Below are 20094 nucleotides of genomic sequence, written 5' to 3' on the forward strand. Positions count from 1 at the left end.
GGAGGTAAAGCCAGTTCACGACTGCCCATTACTCTTTCAAGGACTTGCTCTGAGGAGGGGCCCTTAATCAGATTAGTGGAATCAACCTCGGCTCTTGCCTTTGTTTTTCTCAACATCAGGAGCTTAAAACATACTACAGTGTGTTTGTGTTGTGTATGCTAATGTGATTACCTCTTGTAGAATTTCAATCTGATCTGCCTTTTGTTTTTTTAACATCCTGTCTCTGGGCGAGGCAGGGCAACAGTGACAGCTAGCTATTGTTTTATCCAATGCAAAGCAACTCTAGTTTAAAGACCAGAATATACAGTAAGCATTTAGATAAATATTGATTGTATTAATTTTGAAAGGTAAGGCTGTATTCTCCAGTGCTGTCCTGTATAAGCACTGCCAGCTATGAGCTCATTGTTTAACACACATGCATGTGTGCTAAGCTTAGCTAGCTGTAACATAGCTACATGGATCTGGAGTTTGTGCAGCATGCCAGGCTGTTGTCTTTTTTTGATCGCAATGGGAAATCAATTGTAACAAACGCATGATGTTTGCAACTGTCAATCGGCCCTTACAGCAATGGAACAGAAGGATCTTCTTTTGTTTTGTTTTCTTGTTCCACTCCACTAAGGCATTGCACACTCGTTACTTTATTTATATCACTTGAGTAAATATTGTTTGAGAGTTCCACATGAGTGTTGGAGTCAAATATAAAAAGTAAGTTTGCGACAGCAGATGTATGAATAATGATCTGTATTTTTTATTTAGTGAGAGCGCCTTTAATCATCATTCAGGAGAGACGTCCTGTCCTTGGGTGCTCTATGGCCAGACCAAACAAAGGAGAAGGTCATTAGGCTGAGACCAGAAAAGAACTCCATCATGTCGCTGGTGCTTTGCCTCCAGCTCTAATGGTGGGTTTCTTGGTGTTGTTGTTTAGATCAGTGGTCTGAGGCCTGCTTGTTTTCTAGGGAGATGAATTAGAGAGGAGATGGGCTGAGGCAGACGCCACTGTCTAAGGGAGAGGATGAAGAGGAGATTCATTACTCCTCACCACCCCCCCTTACACACACACACACAAACACACACACACACAAATACACACACAGCAGGACTGGGCCTCATTATTTCCCCATTTCCATCACCAGGAGGAAGTGAGGGGTTGCAGCCTCTTCACTGAGGCTGCTGACGTCTGCCCTTCCATTTATCACACCGTGTGTCCATGTGTAACACACACACGCACACGTTGGTCTTTTACACACACCTACAGACATGCAGTGTTCCTCCAAAGATGGAATAATTGGAAAAGCACTGTCACTGAGGAAGATGGAGGTGCAGCCGTTCTAAGATTCAGCTCCAGCTCTTAAAGCAACAGTGAAGGTGCAGAATGTCTGAGAACAATTCACAGCGAGGGCCTAAACATAATCTATTTCACAGTCTTTAAAAAATACAGCTGCAAGTTTACATTTAGGCTCTTAGAAAGTGTATGGAATAAATTCTTGTTTTTATTTTTCATCAGCAGTCAGTAACTTGAGAACCCCAGTTTACTCTCCATTAAAATATCTGGTCATACTGTTAACAAGTTCATTGTCCTTTCTTATCAGTATGGGTTGCTGCTACCAACAGTGTAGCATGATATACTTCACCATCGCTTCACTGACTCCAATTTACATTGCTACTTTAATTTCCAGTAATTACTCTTAATGAGGCCTGATGACTTTGGCCTCGGAGAGAGAGAGTTACTTACCATTACCTTAATACTTAATGCATATCCTATGATGGCTCAGGAGACAGTGCATGTGTAAGGAAGAGGGGTTAGTCATGTAAGGTGAAATTTTTATAAAGAAAGCAGCTTCCTGCCCCCTCTCTGAAGAAACTTAACTTCAAGCAAACGTAGAAGTGTGTAATGAATAATTCAGTGCTTGTTACGCGGTGGCACACACGCATGCCAAACAGCAGCAATGCCAGGGATAGTGAGTTGCCCTTTACAAGCCTTAACCTGACTTGTCCAGTTGGGCTAATATGTGTGTCGCAAAGACAGAGAAGTCGTCCGTCATAACCCCTCAGATTTAAAGGTCTAACCGCTGTACAGTTTATTAAAATTGTTTGACCCCTGGTAACTGAGCTGCCGCTTTGATTTCAGCTTAAAACTTCACACATACAGCCATTCATCCTAATGAATCTGCAGTGACTCACTGATCTGAATGGATATTTGTAGTTATTCATTATATTTCTACTAGTGCACCCACAACAGAACCCAATGATTCATCTGTTATTATTTGTTTTTAATGTATAAAGAGTAAATGTCAGTCTGTTCATTGTAGAAAAAGCTTGTTAGGTGTATTTTCAAACTAGTGTTTACACAGTTTTATCTGCTTATTATTGCTGTTGCTTTGTGCACTGCAGACTTACAGAGAGCTCAAGTCGAGCCCATAGGACATTCATGCTGAAAAACAATGTGATGGAAAGAGTCAAATTATTTTGTGATGCTGCTTGAGTATGCGCCACAAGCATAGACTGTATGCAACTATGGATGAATTCTCACTCATAGGTTTCTGAGAGCCTTTATCTCAGTCTATGTTTGAAGCAACAGTGAAAGAAAATAGCTGAGAAGACATTAAAAATATGCCTTAATAATATTACTGCTTCCTTTATGTGTTCAGTCTACACATTAGTTACAGGGAAATGCATGTGATAACCTAAAATAGCCGGTTAGCCAACTGTTTCTGTAAAAAGGAGCAGTCTTAACGTTTCTGTGAGTGATCCAGCATGTCACAATGATCCCCTCACTGCTGGAATAAATCTCTGGGTATGCATCACTATTGTCCTGTCACTGTTCACACGTTGCCACATTCAGAAGCCACGCAACAACTGAATGAACACCTCCCTGCTTTCTATCCCCCTCCTGCCTTTTTATCCCCCCTGACAGCAGTGAGAGTGGAGCGGCACATGAAGCTACTCACGCTCATATCTCATGTCTCAGAGAATGATATTCAGTTTACTGAGATATCTCTGCTACACAGGCGCCAGCGTCAGAGTGGACTTATTGCAGAAATAGATGCATCAGGCCCTCGCCCACCTTCCAAACACATCCATCCACTGCCACAATCACACTTTAGTATGAAGCAACAGCTGACACCAAATAGATACAGCTAGCAGGAGGTAGTTATTGTGGAGTGTAGCCATGAGATAGAGGTCACTGTTGCCAAGGGGTTGAGAGATGGAGGGAAAGGAAATGTTCTGACAGTAAATTACATGCTGGAGTCACATATTCCTTTAGAGGCCTCTGCATGAGATGGATGTTATATATCACAAATATGGCTTATTAACCTTTTGACACACAAATGGAATGCATTAAAGTGCACCATTCAGCAAACTGAAATTACACACCATTTTCTATCACGTTTCATTTGTGTGGTCTTATTTGATGTTTACACCTAACATAGCGATGCTGCACATTGTCTGCAATTTTAGGTCTTCTCAAGCTACATTAAATCCCGACATAATGCATCCTCCTGGAAAAATGTCACACACACTGAATCTCATGCTGAATCCCTTACAACCCATTATCTCAATTTTCAGCAGCTACCACTGACACGAAAAGACAAATCAGTGGTGGGATGGACATTTAATGTGGATATTGAAACTAAAGATTTGTGTCTAAACAGTAAAAGTATATATATATGCATATGTAATATGGGGATGCCTTCATCCTATTAAAGTCAGTTGTTATAACTCCCCTTTGTTTGCAGGTCCCCTTTTCTTCATATTAGGTTTAGGATGTGTCTTATTACTCATTAGTAGGGATGCGCAGTAATGGATTTCTGTTGATCTGTCTGATTGCTGATATCCTTAAAAGTGCATAGTTCTTCCACATAATTGAAGAGAAAAAGAAGTCTCTCTCTAATTTTGTAGTGTTGACAGAATTTAATATGGCTCCTACCTCTGTCACCCATGCTGAAGCGACTCTTAAGGTAACAGTCATTCCATCACGCTCGATAATGTCATGATGTCATTTGCGCCTAAAGATGTGAATTTTGAGGCAACATACACTCAACAAAAATATAAACGCAACACTTTTGTTTTTGCTCCCATGTTTCATGAGATGGACTTGAAGATCTAAACTTCTAAATGGCTGTGCGAAGTTGCTGGATATTAGTGGGAACTGGTGCACGCTGTCGTATACGCCGGTCAAGCACATCCCAAACATGTTCAATGGGTGACATGTCTGGTGAGTATGCTGGCCATGCAAGAACTGGGACATTTTCAGCTTCCAAGAATTGTGTACAGATCCTTGCAACATGGGGCTGTGCATTATCTTGCTGAAACATGAGGTGATGTTCATGGATGTATGGCACAACAATGGGCCTCAGGATCTCATCACGGTATCTCTGTGCATTCAAAATGCCATCAATAAAATGCACCTGTGTTCTTCGTCCATAACAGATGCCTGCCCATACCATGACCCCACCACCACCATGGGCCACTCGATCCACAACATTGACATCAGCAAAGCGCTCACCCACACGACGCCACACACGCTGTCTGCCATCTGCCCTGAACAATGTAAACCGAGATTCATCCGTGAAGAGAACACCTCTCCAACGTGCTAGACGCCATCAAATGTGAGCATTTGTCCACTCAAGTCTGTTACGGTGACGATCTGGAGTCAGGTTAAGACCCCGATGAGGACAACGAGCATGCAGTTGAGCTTCCCTGAGACGGTTTCTGACAGTGTGTGCAGAAATCGTTTGGTTATGCAAACCAATTGTTTCAGCAGCTGTCTGAGTGGCTGGTCTCAGACGATCTTGGAGGTGAACCTGCTGGATGTGGAGGTCCTGGGCTGGTGTGGTTACTCGTGGTCTGCGGTTGTGAGGCCAGTTGGATGTACTGCCATATTCTCTGAAACGCCTTTGGAGACGGCTTATGGTGGAGAAATGAACATTCAATGCACGAGCAACAGATCTGGTTGACATTCCTGCTGTCAGCATGCCAATTGCACGCTCCCTCAATGCTTGTGGCATCTGTGGCATTTTGCTGTGAGACAAAACTGCACATTTCAGGGTGGCCTTTTATTGTGGGCAGTTTGAGGTACACCTGTGCACTAATCATGATGTCAGATCAGCATCTTGATGTGGCACACCTGTGAGGTGGGATGGATTATCTCAGCAAAGCAGAAGTGCTCACTATCACACATTTAGACAGATTTGTGAACAATGTTTGAGAAGAATGGTAATATTGTGTATCTGGAATGAAGTTTAGATCTTCAAGTCCATCTCATGAAACATAGGAGCAAAAACAAAAGTGTTGCGTTTATATTTTTGTTGAGTGTATGTTATTGGTGACGTGCATGTATGAGCACCGTATCTACCTGTTAGTGTATATTTTAGACTGACGCCAATCACTCATCATTATGCTTGATAATGCACCTTCCAGCTAACTGCTCTAACTCTGAAGCAGAGTTACAGCAGTAAAAACAGAAGTTCTCAGATGCTCTTTCTGACCACGTACCCCTCCCTCCCTGCCTCTGTTGCTGTGGCAGTCTTTCTTCCCAAAATAAAAGCAAATTGCTTGTCAGTGGCACAACAGGGCTGCCTATATTCATGAAAGACATTACACAAATGGCATTCGGGTCAGCGGCTCCTGCTGGTAATCACGCTGGGACAGTGATTAGGTGAAATTAATCGCTGGCCTCTGTCGCTCATGGCTGACAGCCTGGGAGGCTGATGGGTGCTCTCTTCCCAGGTGACTTTGGCAAATCAGGTGGAGGAGGTGAGAGACATCAAAGCAGATGAAAAAGAAGACTAACTTGCATTCGATTAACACCCGTGAGACAGCCCTCCATAAGGTGTGTGTTTGTGTGGATGGCTGTGTTGGTACTATGGGCTAATGTGTGTGCTTTCGTGCAGGTGTCTGTTTTTCTTTTTTGGAGAAGGGGGGAGAGGGGGCACATGAAAGGAAGGAGCCAAGGTTTGATGTGATAATGAAGCGCGTTCTTTAGTCTTCATCTTCTCTTTTATCCAAACCACTCACTTGCACCTATTTGTCCAACAAATGTTTTGGTAGGCCTATAAAGTAGAAATCTGCTTTCGGCTATTCAAATGGGAATATCAACATCTTCAGGTTTCGTTTGAGGTTTTCTCACTTCACAGAATCAAAAAGATTGGTGATAAACTGAATTTTATTCCTCTTGCAAGTCTTCCTCTTGCTCACACGGGCGTTGCGTTGACACATCTTTGTGTCTAAGCCTCCTCCTCACGTCATAATATCAGAGAAACCCTGAGTTTTGACACTTGTCATGGTTGGTAGAGGTGAGCGGGAGTGATGCTATGGTTGGAGCGCTGGAGCGTTTAGCTGTACATGGGCAGATTTACCGGCCTGTGAACACTTAAACCTGCAATTACAAACCCTAACAACTCTGGCGCAGGCAGCCTGTACACCGCAGTTTTCCTCTGGGCTCAGGGATTTAAGCTTCACAATCAATCAAGCGTGACTTCAGAAGCTAATTGCACAAGAGTGACACACGCACACATACACACACATATACAACATCCTTACAGGAGAGAGAGTGATGGTGGAGGTGGAATTTTGTTTGAAATTCATCAAATTTTAATCCAGTGTGTAAATTTCCATATTTCCATATTTATCTCGCGCTCCTAGCATCCACTTCCTCTCTGCATATCATTTTGGACCTAATAATAGCTCAAAACCGGTCCTTACCTAATACACAAACACACACCCCTATTCTTGTCACTGCAAGAAAAAAAAGAAGAACAAAAAAAACAACCCTCTATCAGTTTCAGTGTTCAAAGACACATGTATCCCAAGGTAGACAGGGCTGTCAATGAATCACTCCATTTCTGCCACCGATGGTAAATTGACTGTTTGAAGCAGGAAACGGATGATACAGAAGCTGGGTAGAGTCAGAGATAAGATGTAGGATTCATACTCTCCGCCTCCTCTCTATAATGAATCAGTGTATTTACTCAGAGTGATCTGCTCTTCTAAAATGGCCCTGCAATTGCGCTGTCTTCTTGGGAGCCCACCCCTCTCCTGTTTTTCCCCACCCCCCCAAAGGTAATTGCTCTTACCTGAGACACTGTAATGGATCCTGGATGAAGTATTGACCGCTGCTAGATTTTGATTAAGGGGCTGTAGGGCAGAACACGTCTTTAATGAAACTGAGGAATCAGCATTCTCTGGCTTGTGCATGGAGGCTGAATGCTGTGCACTGTGGCCCACAGGCACCTTGATTACGACCTGATCCTCCGCAAATCCAGGGGTGGGCCACAGCCACTGAATTAAAAGCAATGAATTCATCCATTAATAATACCTGAGGCGTTTGTACTTTTTCTCTGGAGGCTTATAATCATTAAAGATTTGGGTATTCATTTACTGTAAGCTGTTTGTCCTCTCTCACTCACACGGCCCCCCCTCACAGCTCAATCATCCACCTTGTTGCTCCTTGACTGATACACTAACTCACTCATTAATACTCTCAATCACTTTCCCCTTCATATGCAAAAGGTCAGCCCTTATCAGTTAGAATTTTAGCATGAGGGATAACTTGCATTAGCTTCTCTCATCCTCTCCCTTAAATTGCCTTTTTGCTCGTGTTTAAAACTGATTGCATCTCGGATGGAGATGAAAGGGAAACAGCTAGCTCCCTGTGTTCTTTGAGCGTGCAAATGGACATAATCTAAAAGGCGAGTATTAGCATGCTAAAAGACACCACAGCTATGATGAACACCATTTACCGAGGCTTAATGCGATAGCTGGGTAAGATGATTAACTTTGAATCCATTTAATCAAGCACAAGCGCTTCCACAAATAACCAACTGTCTGGTGTTGGGGTAAAACTTCTCTCAGATCTGTTGGGAAAACGGGTAGAGGAACAGATGTGTCAAATCATAGAGTGTCTAAATCAGAGTGGAGGCCAGCCAAACAGTGTTCTTTGAAGTGATGGACATCAAACATCATTTTGTGCACAGTATTTGTCATCATCTCTCATGTTTGAAGCTCACAATGGAGCGCGACTTGGAACACACAGCAGCTCGATTTGACTGGGAAGTCAATGTGCCCTTGGGCTGCATCCTATTGACTTAAGTAGTTCAAGTAGTGGGCTTCTTACCTCCTTTCTCACATCAACCCCGGGGTGCATGCCAATAACTGGCTCTCCTAATGCAATGAGAATTCTGACCCTTTCGGTATGCCCTTTAACCACAATCAAGAAGCAGATTGTCTTTTTGTTTACTGATCCTATAAAGTTTTCACACCTGATTTGGTAGTTGTAGCTGCCACGGCTCTGAAAAATACATATTTATTTAAGATGTTGTCAGTGTGATTGATTGATCCAAGAATGTTTATTAATAATGTTTGTGTGTGTGTATCGTCTTCTTACAGACCTTGATGACCCAGTGGTGACAGTGCACCAGAGTATAGGAGAAGCAAAGGAACAGTTCTACTATGAGAGGACAGTTTTCCTGCGCTGCGTGGCCAATTCCAACCCGCCTGTCCGCTACAGCTGGCATCGTGGGAGAGAGGTCTTGACGCAGGGATCGGACAAGGGCGTGGAGATCTATGAGCCCTTTTTCACACAGGTAAGACAGCAGGATGTGGAAGTACCAGCAGATTGGATAAACTGTTGCCACCCATAGGTTTCATAACCCTCAGAACCCCCAAAACCTGCTGACCTTATACCATTCATCATCTACTCCAGGCCTGAGTCTGCTGTTTTTAAAGATGTGCAGGGTTTTTATGTTGTGGTGAAAAATGAGCCTACAGGGTGCAAAAGTGAGTGAGCTTCAGATGGTTAAATGAGAGACCTTCCCAAAGGGATTAATAAATAATAAAGTATATATCACACTCTAATTATATTAATTTCTACAACATGCATGTCTTTGAAATCACTAGTGGCCACATGATGAACTGCAGTTTCATTTTTCAGCCCTAGAGGAAATCAAATAAAAATCTGTTGATCTTCAAAACAGCATGCGCTCATATCACAAGACCCTCATATGATTGTGAACACTGATTAACTAATGAGCACCATCGTGTTAGAAAGGTGCGATACTGCAGTGTAAAACTGCAGTTTTTGTGTTCTTGATGTATTTGAAATAAGAATTGTATTCCCCCCTCATCATGCAATAATACATTTTTACCCCCTGAATGGCAGCATCAGTTTCACTAACCCAGTTTCACCAGTTACATGCATACTGAGAATTACAGATGCAGAAAAGGCTGCAAGTGGATTTTCTTTACAATCTCAAATTGAGAAGCTTTGTTCCCAAAACGGTTTTTGTGCAGTCAACAAAGAAGTGAGTGAGATTGCTCAGTCACTTGTAAGGGAATTGTAGTTTTTTGAATTCGATTAAGTTGAATGTGATTTGTATGTGGAACTGGGTGTACGAGAGAATGCAAATCTGCAAGGGAGAGAAAGAGACATGTGAGAAGGGAAAAGAAGCTTAAGAGGGAGAAAAGGGAAGTGAAATTGATGTTTGGCCAAATAGAGAAAGATGGCTGGGAAGTAATAGAGTGGGTGATGAAACTGCCGGGCCTGGGCCTCAGAAGACACTGCTCCTTTCACCATGCTGCTCTTCATACCTCTTTGCGCCTTCATCCTGCCCTCTATTAAAGCTTTAATTGGGTCTGAAAATTTGAGCCAAAGCCCAGAGATTAGAATTGAATCCCAACCTCAAATAAATCCAGACTAAACTCTTAGTAATTTGCTCTCATAAATGGATAATAACATTATTTTTCAACAATACTATTCTGATACATCCACAGACTCCTCTAATGGATGCTACAGGGTCATGTTAGGCCCGCTTTTTTATTTTTTGTCCACCATTTTTGCCAGAGGGACTTTAGTTCGTCTTTATACCCTCCTCCCTATATTATTCTTCATTCTAGCTTCACTTCAGCACCTTTTCCAGCCTAGCAAATGTTTTATATTCCCGCTGATGCTGTAGAAGTGCAGAGGTGGCATTTCAAACTGCATGGAGAACTGGTTCATAATTAAGTGAAGCTCAGAGCTGTGGTTTTTTTTTTTAGAGAAACCCTGTCCTTTCAGCTGTCTGTTACTTGCTCTTCCACTTTGTGCGCCATCATTTTCCCCACAGAACAGCACAATTATCAAAGATTAAATTCACCCATTTCCTATCCCTGTAACAATTCTTTGAGTTTTTGTAGTGGTGAGTGTGTTTTCATATTAATGGGGGACTAAACGTCCTCATTGACCTCCCTCAATCACTCTACAAGTGATGTTGAAAACACCCTTATCCGAACATTCTAAGTCCATCCAGAGAGTTTTGAGTTCATGCTTGACAAAATGAAGCTGGCTGTACAATATTTTTACCTGACAAAAACACAGCGCTCCTCCATGGTTTTTGTGCCCTTTACAGACAGCCATTAAGACTCGTTCCTGAAACTCCTGTGTACTTTAGTGTTCAATCTTTCCATCAATATGGCCGTCAATCCCCTGCTCTGTTTGGTTTAATGCATTTGTCCTTTTCATTCCTTGCATTTTCCAAATAGATTTTCCATTCAGTTGCCACCTCCCTACTGTGTGAGTACAGCTCACATCCTGGGTACCGCAGACCTCATCCCCTGATATCTGCTTTTGAGCAGAGGAGGTGACAGAAAGAAAAAAGGAAATGAAATGTGGGGTCCATGGCTAATCTGATACAAACATGTCCATGAGTCTCATTTGATATGAAAGGGCTTGGATAAGTGATTGCTGTGTTGTGTGGTCCACCGCAGCATGTAGCGTGACTCATTTTTTAATCTGCTGCCCCCTCCCCCAAAACCCCCTACACCCACTCCCAGACTTACCAGTCAGTCAGATCAAAGGTTTACATCCTTGCACCCTTTTGGGCAGGGCTCATAGTTGACAGGCGCAGCTGGAGTCACAAACACATGCTCGATGTGATCGCCATTTCTGTGGAGAGATCCCCTACTGAGACCATCCATATTTCACTGGTGCACAGTGCAGGGTAATCCACACATTGCTATGGAGCAACTTGACACGTTAATTTTCTTGATCTTTCAGTGAAATGTTCATATTTTACTGAAATACGCCTGCAGTTTGCAGCCTCTTGTTTTGTTATCTCCATTAAAACTTTACATATTCATCTCTTTGACCTTTCTTTGGAGGCGTTTGGCCTTTGCCTTCCCAAAGCCTACTTCTTTGCGTTTCTTTTACTGTTGATGTTTTTGCACACATTTGCATACCAGTTTTGGTTTGGTCTGAGCTGCAGGGGGAAACAAAGATTTTGAAGCTGAAGAACCTGCGTCCCCAGGACTACGCCAACTACAGCTGCATCGCCTCGGTCAGAAATGTGTGTGGGATTCCTGACCGCAGTGTTATCTTCAGACTGACCAATAAAACAGGTACCCTGTATGAATATTGACTCTTCTATGCAGTAATTCACATAAGTGTATTAAATCATATTACAACATAGAAGCAGAGGTGTGCAGTGTGCAGTGAGTTTTGCAACTGCCAGAGTTGTCGATCTGCTGCCAGTCTAATGAGAAGCCGCGCTCTCTTTCTCCACAGCCTCCCCATCCATCAAACTGCTGGTGGAGGATCCAATCGTGGTGAATCCCGGACAGACAGTTTCCTTGGTGTGCATCACTACAGGAGGCGAGCCGCCACCCACTCTCACCTGGGTCAGCAGCAACGACAGCCTGCCAGAAAGGAGCGTAGTGAAGGGAGGCACACTCACGCTGCCGGCCATCAGTTCAGATGAGGCGGGGGTCTACAGCTGCGTAGCCAGCAACAACGTGGGAAACCCAGCCAAAAAGTCCACCACCATCGTTGTACGAGGTAAGAAGACGTGACTGCTCGATCAGAGATACAGAGCCCGAGAGTTTTTTTCATCTTACTTCACCTGTGTCATTATTTCTTTTTTTTTCATGGATGATCCTGCTTTATCTTCAACTTTCTTATTGTTATCTTATAGATTATTGGCTAATCTGTTTGTGTGAATCAGTGTGGTAGAACACTGCATGTTTGAGGCCATGTATGGATCAAAGCAGGTCATTGTAAGTAGAATTTTAGTGCATGTTAGCTAAAGAACTGGCCATTCAAAAAACAGCTCCTGCTTTACTACAACAACCAAAGAGCTGTGGCGGTAACTCTGAATGAACCAGCAAGAAAAAAATGCTTATTATACTTACTACAATTCATTTGTTTATTTATGTATTTTATTTGGGTAAAAACTAAAGGTGGAAACACTCAAAGCCTCAAAGGGAGGTAAATAATTACCGTACACAAATAATTAGATAGGATGTGTACATAATTAAACAATAATTAGATATACTGTATTTAGCATATTTTTTATTGCTGCCTGTATTTATTTTTATTTATTTATTCAGAGATGAAACACCTCAGGTAATTTTTTAAAGACAGTTTATGGTTTATATTCAGTTCTGTTAGTAACTTAAAAACAGTAAAAAAAAAAAATTCTAATGATATTTTTTGAGTACCAAAGGAGGCAGGAGAGCGTCGACACAGCTGTTATCTGAATACCACCACTTACATGCGAGTCATATTCACCATTGCATGCATAGAGGGTGATAGGCAGCTTTATATAAGAGTCTGACTCATGATATGTACAGTTAACATCCATTAAAATTCTAATGCGGGTCTTAAGACAGGCAATTTTACCATCTGTAAGGAAACGCTGTTTTGCTATAAGACCTGCACAGATGCAGCATAATACATGAGGAAATTGACTTTCATACTTTTAAATCGATTGCTATGAGGATTACTGGTGGGCTGTGAACAGGCTTTCATCGGTGACACAACATAGGATCCCAACGCCCTGAATGTAATATTGCAGACACCGCTTACAGGTGAATAAAGCTGCATTAATTAGTGGAAACGCTGCAAGCAAAAACAGCATTCATGTGATGATCCACGCACATTTGAACTTCCAGAGAGTATTGTACATACACTTTGCATTATTTAAATAATCATATTTTAGCTGATAAATGTAAGTTTCTCTTAGTTTTTCTGCTTTCATCTCAGACATTATGCCACAGCTCCATCATCAGGTCGCCTCTGTGCTGAGTCTGTTTATTTATGCAGCCATATACTCCGTAGGATGAAAATCAAATCATCGACAAATCATTCCTGATGGTCCCTCTGACAGATAAAGCTCTTCTCTGTATTGTGAAAGTGCCCATACAGTGGAGGACTTAAGAAGTGAGAGGCTTACATCAAAGAGAAGATGTCAGGTGTCCCACAGGAGGAAAAATAAGTCAGAGTGAACTCACTGCAGGCAAACACTGCAATAAATATCAGCTTCTCATTGATGTGCCATACATCTGGAGCTGACAATACTGAGATCCTGACTGAATATCATAAAAAAAAAGGATTTTAAAAAATATATGACGTTTGAATATACACTCTCTGATGTATCACATCTGTCTAATGTTGTGCAGCACTGTGCACTAGTTAAAAGTTAAACAGGGTGAAAATGCATTATTCATCCTGACTAAATGTGCAGCAGGATTCAAAGCAACCAATTAGTTATGCAGAGCTTTAAGGAAAAACAAGGATTACATTTATGCTGCCTGCCACTGTTTGGCTCCATCAAATGAGATACAAAAGCTTTATTTAACAAACTGGTTCAACAATTTTTCAAAATGTATACTGCAGTCATTAGGTGTTTTTAAGGCTAGGCCCACAGGAGAAGGAAATTAGGTAGATTCTGGCAGAGAGTCGCCTCTTCCCAGCAATCAGGGGGATGCTATTTCACGACAGCCAAAAAGTCTTCAAGGAGATGAAGGAGTTGACATTACATTACAGCAATTTGTTGCACCAAAGTCTTTGTTGTGTTTATATCTGCCTCTCCATAACATCTCGTGAGGCGCTCCTTCTGGCAGAATAATCTCAAGAATATCTTGCAGTGTGTGTCGTGTCATTATTTTCAAATCTTGAATTTAGATTAGAGATTTTCTTTTTAATTGTGCAGCTCAAACCGTTCAGCCGTAGTGATAGTGTTTGGAGTCTCCTCTATCTGAGCTCATAATCCTTGGTTCATCAAAAAACACACACAAAGATGGAGCGAAGGTCACAGATAAAAGCCTAAAAGCCTTTACTAATATCAGTTGGACCATATGTTCAAATGGAAGTCTGTCAGATAGGGGAAGAGGATAAATGGATGAACAAATGACAAAGAAGTTGTGTTTTGTAAAAGTCAAATCAATGAGTCATGAGACATCTTAGAGTGAACCGGAGAGAAAACAAACCCCAGTAAAGAACTGAGGGAGGGGAATGCTTAAATGACACAATTAATCAATGTGTGACAAAGCAAATTACAGATCAATAAAACAGAAAATAAATTGGGAACATTTTCATCAGATTGATGAACACACAGTCACATCAGTGCATTTGTTACATCAATAATTTGTTTAAAATGAATGTGCATAAATGACATCTAATCAACCCCAAAACTCCGCTCTGTGACAAACTGTGATGAAGTGCACATTTTGGATAAACACACTTGAATGACATTTTAGTTTAGCTTGTACACACCGAGGGATACTTTCAAAGCAAAGTCAATTAGAATGGAATGTCAAAGTGAATTTGAACCAAGCTCTAAAGATGGCATGAAAGCTGCAGAAGCCGAGCAGCTTTGCTGTATTCATTTTATTTATGTGACAGGTTAATAAAACCATGAGGAAACAATCAGTTGAAAAGAGGAGCGAGGGGTCTATTTGACTTCACTAATTAACAGGAGGCGGGTTCAGCATGTTATCACACATCTCAGATCGCTCTTCTGTGTCTGAGGAGCTGTCACTGATGTGCGTGCAACTTTGGGACCAATGTGAGCCAAATGACTGTGGTGGTTTTAGCTGTGCAGCGGGAGAGATTAATGTGTTATGATGCGTCATTTGTACCTCTGTGAAGCTTTAATCAGAATGCAAACACGATGCAACTTCCATTTTAACCTGTGTGATATTCAGGTTTCAGCCATACTGACGTTCCAGGACTTGTTTAATGAGGTACTAAAAAAAAAACTAAACTAGCTTTTAGTATCAATAATAGCATTCTCCTTGGCAAGTCGCTTTTTGGAAAGTGGTGTCTTTCTTAGCAGTTTCTCCAGTGTTTGTCTACGTTTTTGCAGCATGTCGGCGGCACTTTGTCAAACCGATTGCCCCTGTTAGTGTCATGCAACATGAAAAGAAGCTCACAGCAGCTTTCCATATTAAGGGGGCTGGTGTGTGGGCTGGGGGTGCTAAATTTCCATATTAAGTAGGGAACTTCAATCACCATGGATACTGTTAGATGTTTTAATTTTAACGTCAGCTAATTTTCTGTGAATTTTCGTGTAAACCCACCAGAAGAAGAGACAGTGTGAAGACAGCGAGCTTCATCAAACTAAAAATTTTAAAACTGTAACAGGGACAGTGCATGATGTCAGAATCAGAAATACATTATTGATCCCAGGGGGAAATTGTTCACATTCCAGGTGCTCCGTTCATGGTCAGAAATAATAACAGAGAAGAAACAAAGTAAAGAAAAAAAAACAAAGGAAAGGCAAAATAGCATGAAGTAAATAAAATAACATGAAATTCTAAAAAAAAATAACAAAATGTCAAGTCAAAAAATGACTTGAGTAGAAATATAACAGCATTACAATAACATCCAATGTGGATATCATTAATAAGACCTCAGAGGGAGGAGTTGTACAGTACAGGAAGGAATGACCTCCTGTGGCGCTCAGTGGTGCATTTAGGAGGGATCAGTCTGCCATTGTAAGTCCTCCTTCACCTCAGCAGCACGTTGTGGAGAGGATGGAAGCTGTTCTTCAGGATCCCCTCAGCTTAGACAGCATCCTTCTGTCTGACACTGCTGTCAAGGAGTCCAGCTCCACCCCCACAACATCACCGGCCCTTCTGATGAGTTTATTGAGTCTGTTTGTGTCCTCTGCTTTCAGTCTGCTGCCCAAGCACACCACAGCAAACAAAATGGCAACCACTAACCAGGCGTCACTCTGAATGTGTGGTTGATTTATTCTAACCAATGGCTGGATTTCTCTAAATACAGCTATACAGATCTTTTCTTTTCAGCTCGCATTATTAGTGAAGAGCCTAAAGTGGCAACCCACTTGAAGTGACAGCACAAATAGAAGCAGAGCAGATTGCCAGAGTGCCTTTTCTTTTCTTTACCTTCCTCCTCCTACTGTGCAAATCAATCATGGATAAATGCAATACAAGTCCAGTGAACAAAGCAAACATTATGTCATGTGTTCCATTCAACACACCATATACTGTGTTATATGCAAAGTGTTATACTTTATGATTCAGGCATGCATATTCCACTGTGATCACATTCTAATCCCACACATAGAAATTAAAATAACCCATTGTGTTTGTCATGCTGCTTCATCTCTTTCTTTTTTATGAAACATAACATATTCACACATGAAAAATAGGCTGTTTTTTTAATTATGTTTTATAAGGTATATAGTGCAGTTACTCCATTGCCAAGTTTTTATGATTGTGGTACTTTGAAGTGAAGGAAGATGGAAAAATGGAAAGAGGATAAGCCAGACTCCAGGCTACAGCAGGCAGACCTTTAGTAGCACCCCTTGTTTGATATGTGTGTGTGTGTGTGTGTGTGTGTGTGTATGTAAAAAAAATGTGCAAGGAAAAAGCCTTGCACAGTGCAACAATACTCCACCAGGCACTAAATATGTATAGTGTAGTCATGAAGGCTTATTGTTTGGAGCTGTAATCACTAAGGAGGAAATGCAGTCTGTGCATATGTTGATGTTCATTGCATTGGTTGTGTGGGTTGCTGTTTTGCAGGGTCACCCTGTAGCCTCCTCATTCCCTCTTTCAGCTTGTTCAACCTCCTGTCCAGTCCTTGAGAAGCGCTAACAAACTGCTGTTGCCAAAGGGGGCTGCGTGTGTGAAAACACACATCTCTCCCCAGCAGATGGTAGTTTCTCTGGCCATACTGTCCCACCAGCCAGACTGCCTTCCAGGGCTTGGCCATCTCCACAGCCAGCCCAGCAGGCTACTGGCATCACATCACCCTGCTGACAAGATCCTTTTTATGGATTAAGGGTCTGCAACACGTCTTCAAATGCAGGTCAATACCCTGCTTTTTCTCTGCCACTTCAGTCCACTCTGTCCACAGCAAAGACACAAGTGTGCGACACACTGTTTGTTGCAGCAATGCAAAAAAATACTCAGCACCTCTTTTGTGTGTTGTGTATCAACTGTGTGTAGTCAGCTTTCACATGGAGAACTGGTGAGAAGAGACACAACTGTCTGAAAATAGTGTTGAAACGGACAGCTGGCCTGGCGTTTTGTTTTCATGTCTCTCTGCGTTCACACAGTTGCCTTGTGTGTTTCCCTTCTTTTTGCAAAGCAATGCCTCTTCCCTTTGTGTGAGGTGGAGAACTGAGCATTGCTGTAGCTATCAAAGATTCAGAATCAAACGTTGCCATGTTGTCGTCGGATTTTCCTAACAATTCCACCAGGAGTTACTGACAAATTCAGGTATGAGGCTTTTACATCCAAGACATCCATCATTCCAACCCACTAACTGCAGACACAACTAATTGCACACACCCACATGTGTACATGTATTTAAGCATAAATACATACAAAGTCAAACAGCTGCACAGTTTGTGGCTTTGGATTGGCAGCTTGCTGTTATTTATAGAGAAGCAAAAATGCGATCTTGTTTATCGTGGCCTCCCCACTGTTTATATTTAGATTGTTTTGGGGGGAGAAAACATTCATGACGTGCCTTCTGTCAGCATGTGAATCAACACGTGAATGACCCTTATCAAATTTGCTTTGGAATGAATTCTGGTTGAAAGCTTGAATACATTTCCATTCATGAATGCCAGATTCAGTGGGCTGGATGGCCAAAACTGGCACAGACAGGCCACCGCTGTGTGTGCATTGGCCCTTAATACTGTCTGTGTGCCAGTGTAAATGTATGGGTATATGAGCTGTAGTCGGGCGCTCACTTGTTTTGACAATACATGCAGCCTCTGTGAGTGCTTGTGAAGCCTTTTCAGCACAGCTATAAGTCGGAGGTCAGCCTGAAGGTTGAAAGCAGCATAGAGGACATGTGCGACTGCTTGTGATGTTATAAACCTGCTGATGCATGAGGGATGTGTTGGTGCTAATGTGACGGCACATGGAGTGAAAAGGGGAAAATGAAAGGTGTTTGGATGGTGGCACAAATATCCAAGTATGTGTGTGTCTCTGTGTGTGTGTGTGGCGCTTTTTGTTTTGAACCATTCTACTGCCCATTGTCCTTTTTTCTGTGTTTAACCTTGAGCCTACAGTGAAGAGTGGCAGTTTCTAGAGACATCCATCTGGCTCTGAGAGATGCGTTCAGCACATGCTGATATTCTCCACAAGAATGAATGGAGAGCACAGTGTGATGCCTGCTGTGAGATGGACAGACAGGACGGAGTGAAAAATGAGATGGACTGATGGGTAGACAGGAGGATAATGATGCAGAGTGCACAGTGGAGTGAGGCACGTCTTTCTTCTCTGTTAGACAAAGGCAGAGCAAACACACAGGAGAGAGTGAGGGGAAAATATGCCTAAACCTTTCCGTGTGTTTGCAACGTATGTGTTTGCATTAGTTGATGCCATTGTGTCTTTTTCATTACATGCACATGCACATGCTGATCATAAGCCAGCATGTCAGGGCTCTGTGCATGCCGTGCTAAGAAGCTCCCTTGTGGTTGTGTTGTAATCCTGCTGTGTGACACAAGCTCTCTATAGAAGAAGAAGACCTCAACTAGGGCTTTTCTCTTTGTGTGATTATCTATGCTTTTCATGTACAGGCCACCCATTATTCCCACAAGCTATTAAAGCTATGGAGAATCAAAAAACAGCTCACCGCAGGCAAAGCTGCCTTTTAGTTTATAGTTTAAAAAAATGAACACAAGAACATAATACTTTATACGTACGGTAATGAACCAAAGGAATATGTCCAAAATCACTGTTTGCACTGCAGGCCACCTCTCATGCATAATGGGATGCAGGATACTTGTAATGAGAACAAACTGAACCTCCATTTTGCCTCTTGATAAGTAGCTCCTTCAGTGGATGTTTTACTCCTTGGTGTGTTGCCACAGTCAAGGTTCAATGACAGGAAGCTCTGATGATGATAAAAGGGAACCATCTTCCAAAATTCATCAATAATGCATGCAGAATTTGTTTGTGCATATGTTGACTTGTGTTTGGTGCCGCAGTGGTTCTGGTTTCACTTTAAAAAAAATAAAAAATAAAGCTGGGCTATGGCGCTTGATATCTGTGCTTACATTTTACTTATCATTTGTTGCTTTATTTGGCAGCTAATAAAGCAGCAAAGTAGTGTGTTATAAAGGGACCAGCAATAAAATGGATCTTTAAAAAGCTTATAATGGCACAAATCTGCTGACGCTGATAAAAATGTATGGTTGTCCAGTCAGTGCTTAAAGTAATTGTGGTCAGTGTTGTATGTTTTACTGTGTTAACAGCATTTTCTGCTTTGTTTTTCCCTACACAGCTGTTTCAAACCCACTGACAGGGATTGTTACACTAGTTGTAGAATTCATCAAGATAACAAGAAGTCATGCAAACAGCTCTTTTAGCCTTACTTCATGTCACCAACACCAGCCTGCTATTAATTTGTTGGCCACTCATAACAATATGCTACAAAAACTACAAAATTACTCCTTCATCCTGCTCTTCGCTCTCTGCTGCTGCTGTTGGGCGTCATTTCCAGATATTATTTTAAAAAGATCTTCAGCACACTTCTCTCCGGTTTCCTGTTTTGTACTGACACAGGTCAACAACAGTACCCAACAAAATCAGTCCACACTCAAATTAATGGAAGCAGAATAGTTCAGTTTCTGCGTGCATTGGATAGAGATTTGGACAAAAGCACCACCGGTCACTGAGCTCAATTTGCTGAATGCTCCCTATTCACAGTACTCTCTTCCAAGGCTAATGCGACAGCAGTCTGTGCCTTTACACTTCAAAAAGGTGCCCTTGTCCTTAGCATTCTTTCATTTTGTTAGAAATTCCACATTTGGATGGCTTATGCTATATCTTTATTCAAATATGTTGAATGGT

General features: G+C 41.9%; 1 protein-coding gene across 1 annotated transcript in view; it reads left to right on the top strand.

Moving 5' to 3' along the window:
* Positions 1–20094, top strand: part of LOC114429057 (MAM domain-containing glycosylphosphatidylinositol anchor protein 2) — a 98229-nt gene that overhangs the window by 17403 nt on the left and 60732 nt on the right. Inside the window, exons 4-6 of the mRNA XM_028397906.1 lie at positions 8389–8585; positions 11241–11373; positions 11540–11809. Coding sequence (XP_028253707.1) covers positions 8389–8585; positions 11241–11373; positions 11540–11809 — 600 coding nt within the window. The remainder of the gene's footprint in view (positions 1–8388; positions 8586–11240; positions 11374–11539; positions 11810–20094) is intronic.

Source organism: Parambassis ranga, chromosome 24, assembly GCF_900634625.1.
Source record: "Parambassis ranga chromosome 24, fParRan2.1, whole genome shotgun sequence".
Taxonomy (NCBI): domain Eukaryota; kingdom Metazoa; phylum Chordata; class Actinopteri; family Ambassidae; genus Parambassis; species Parambassis ranga.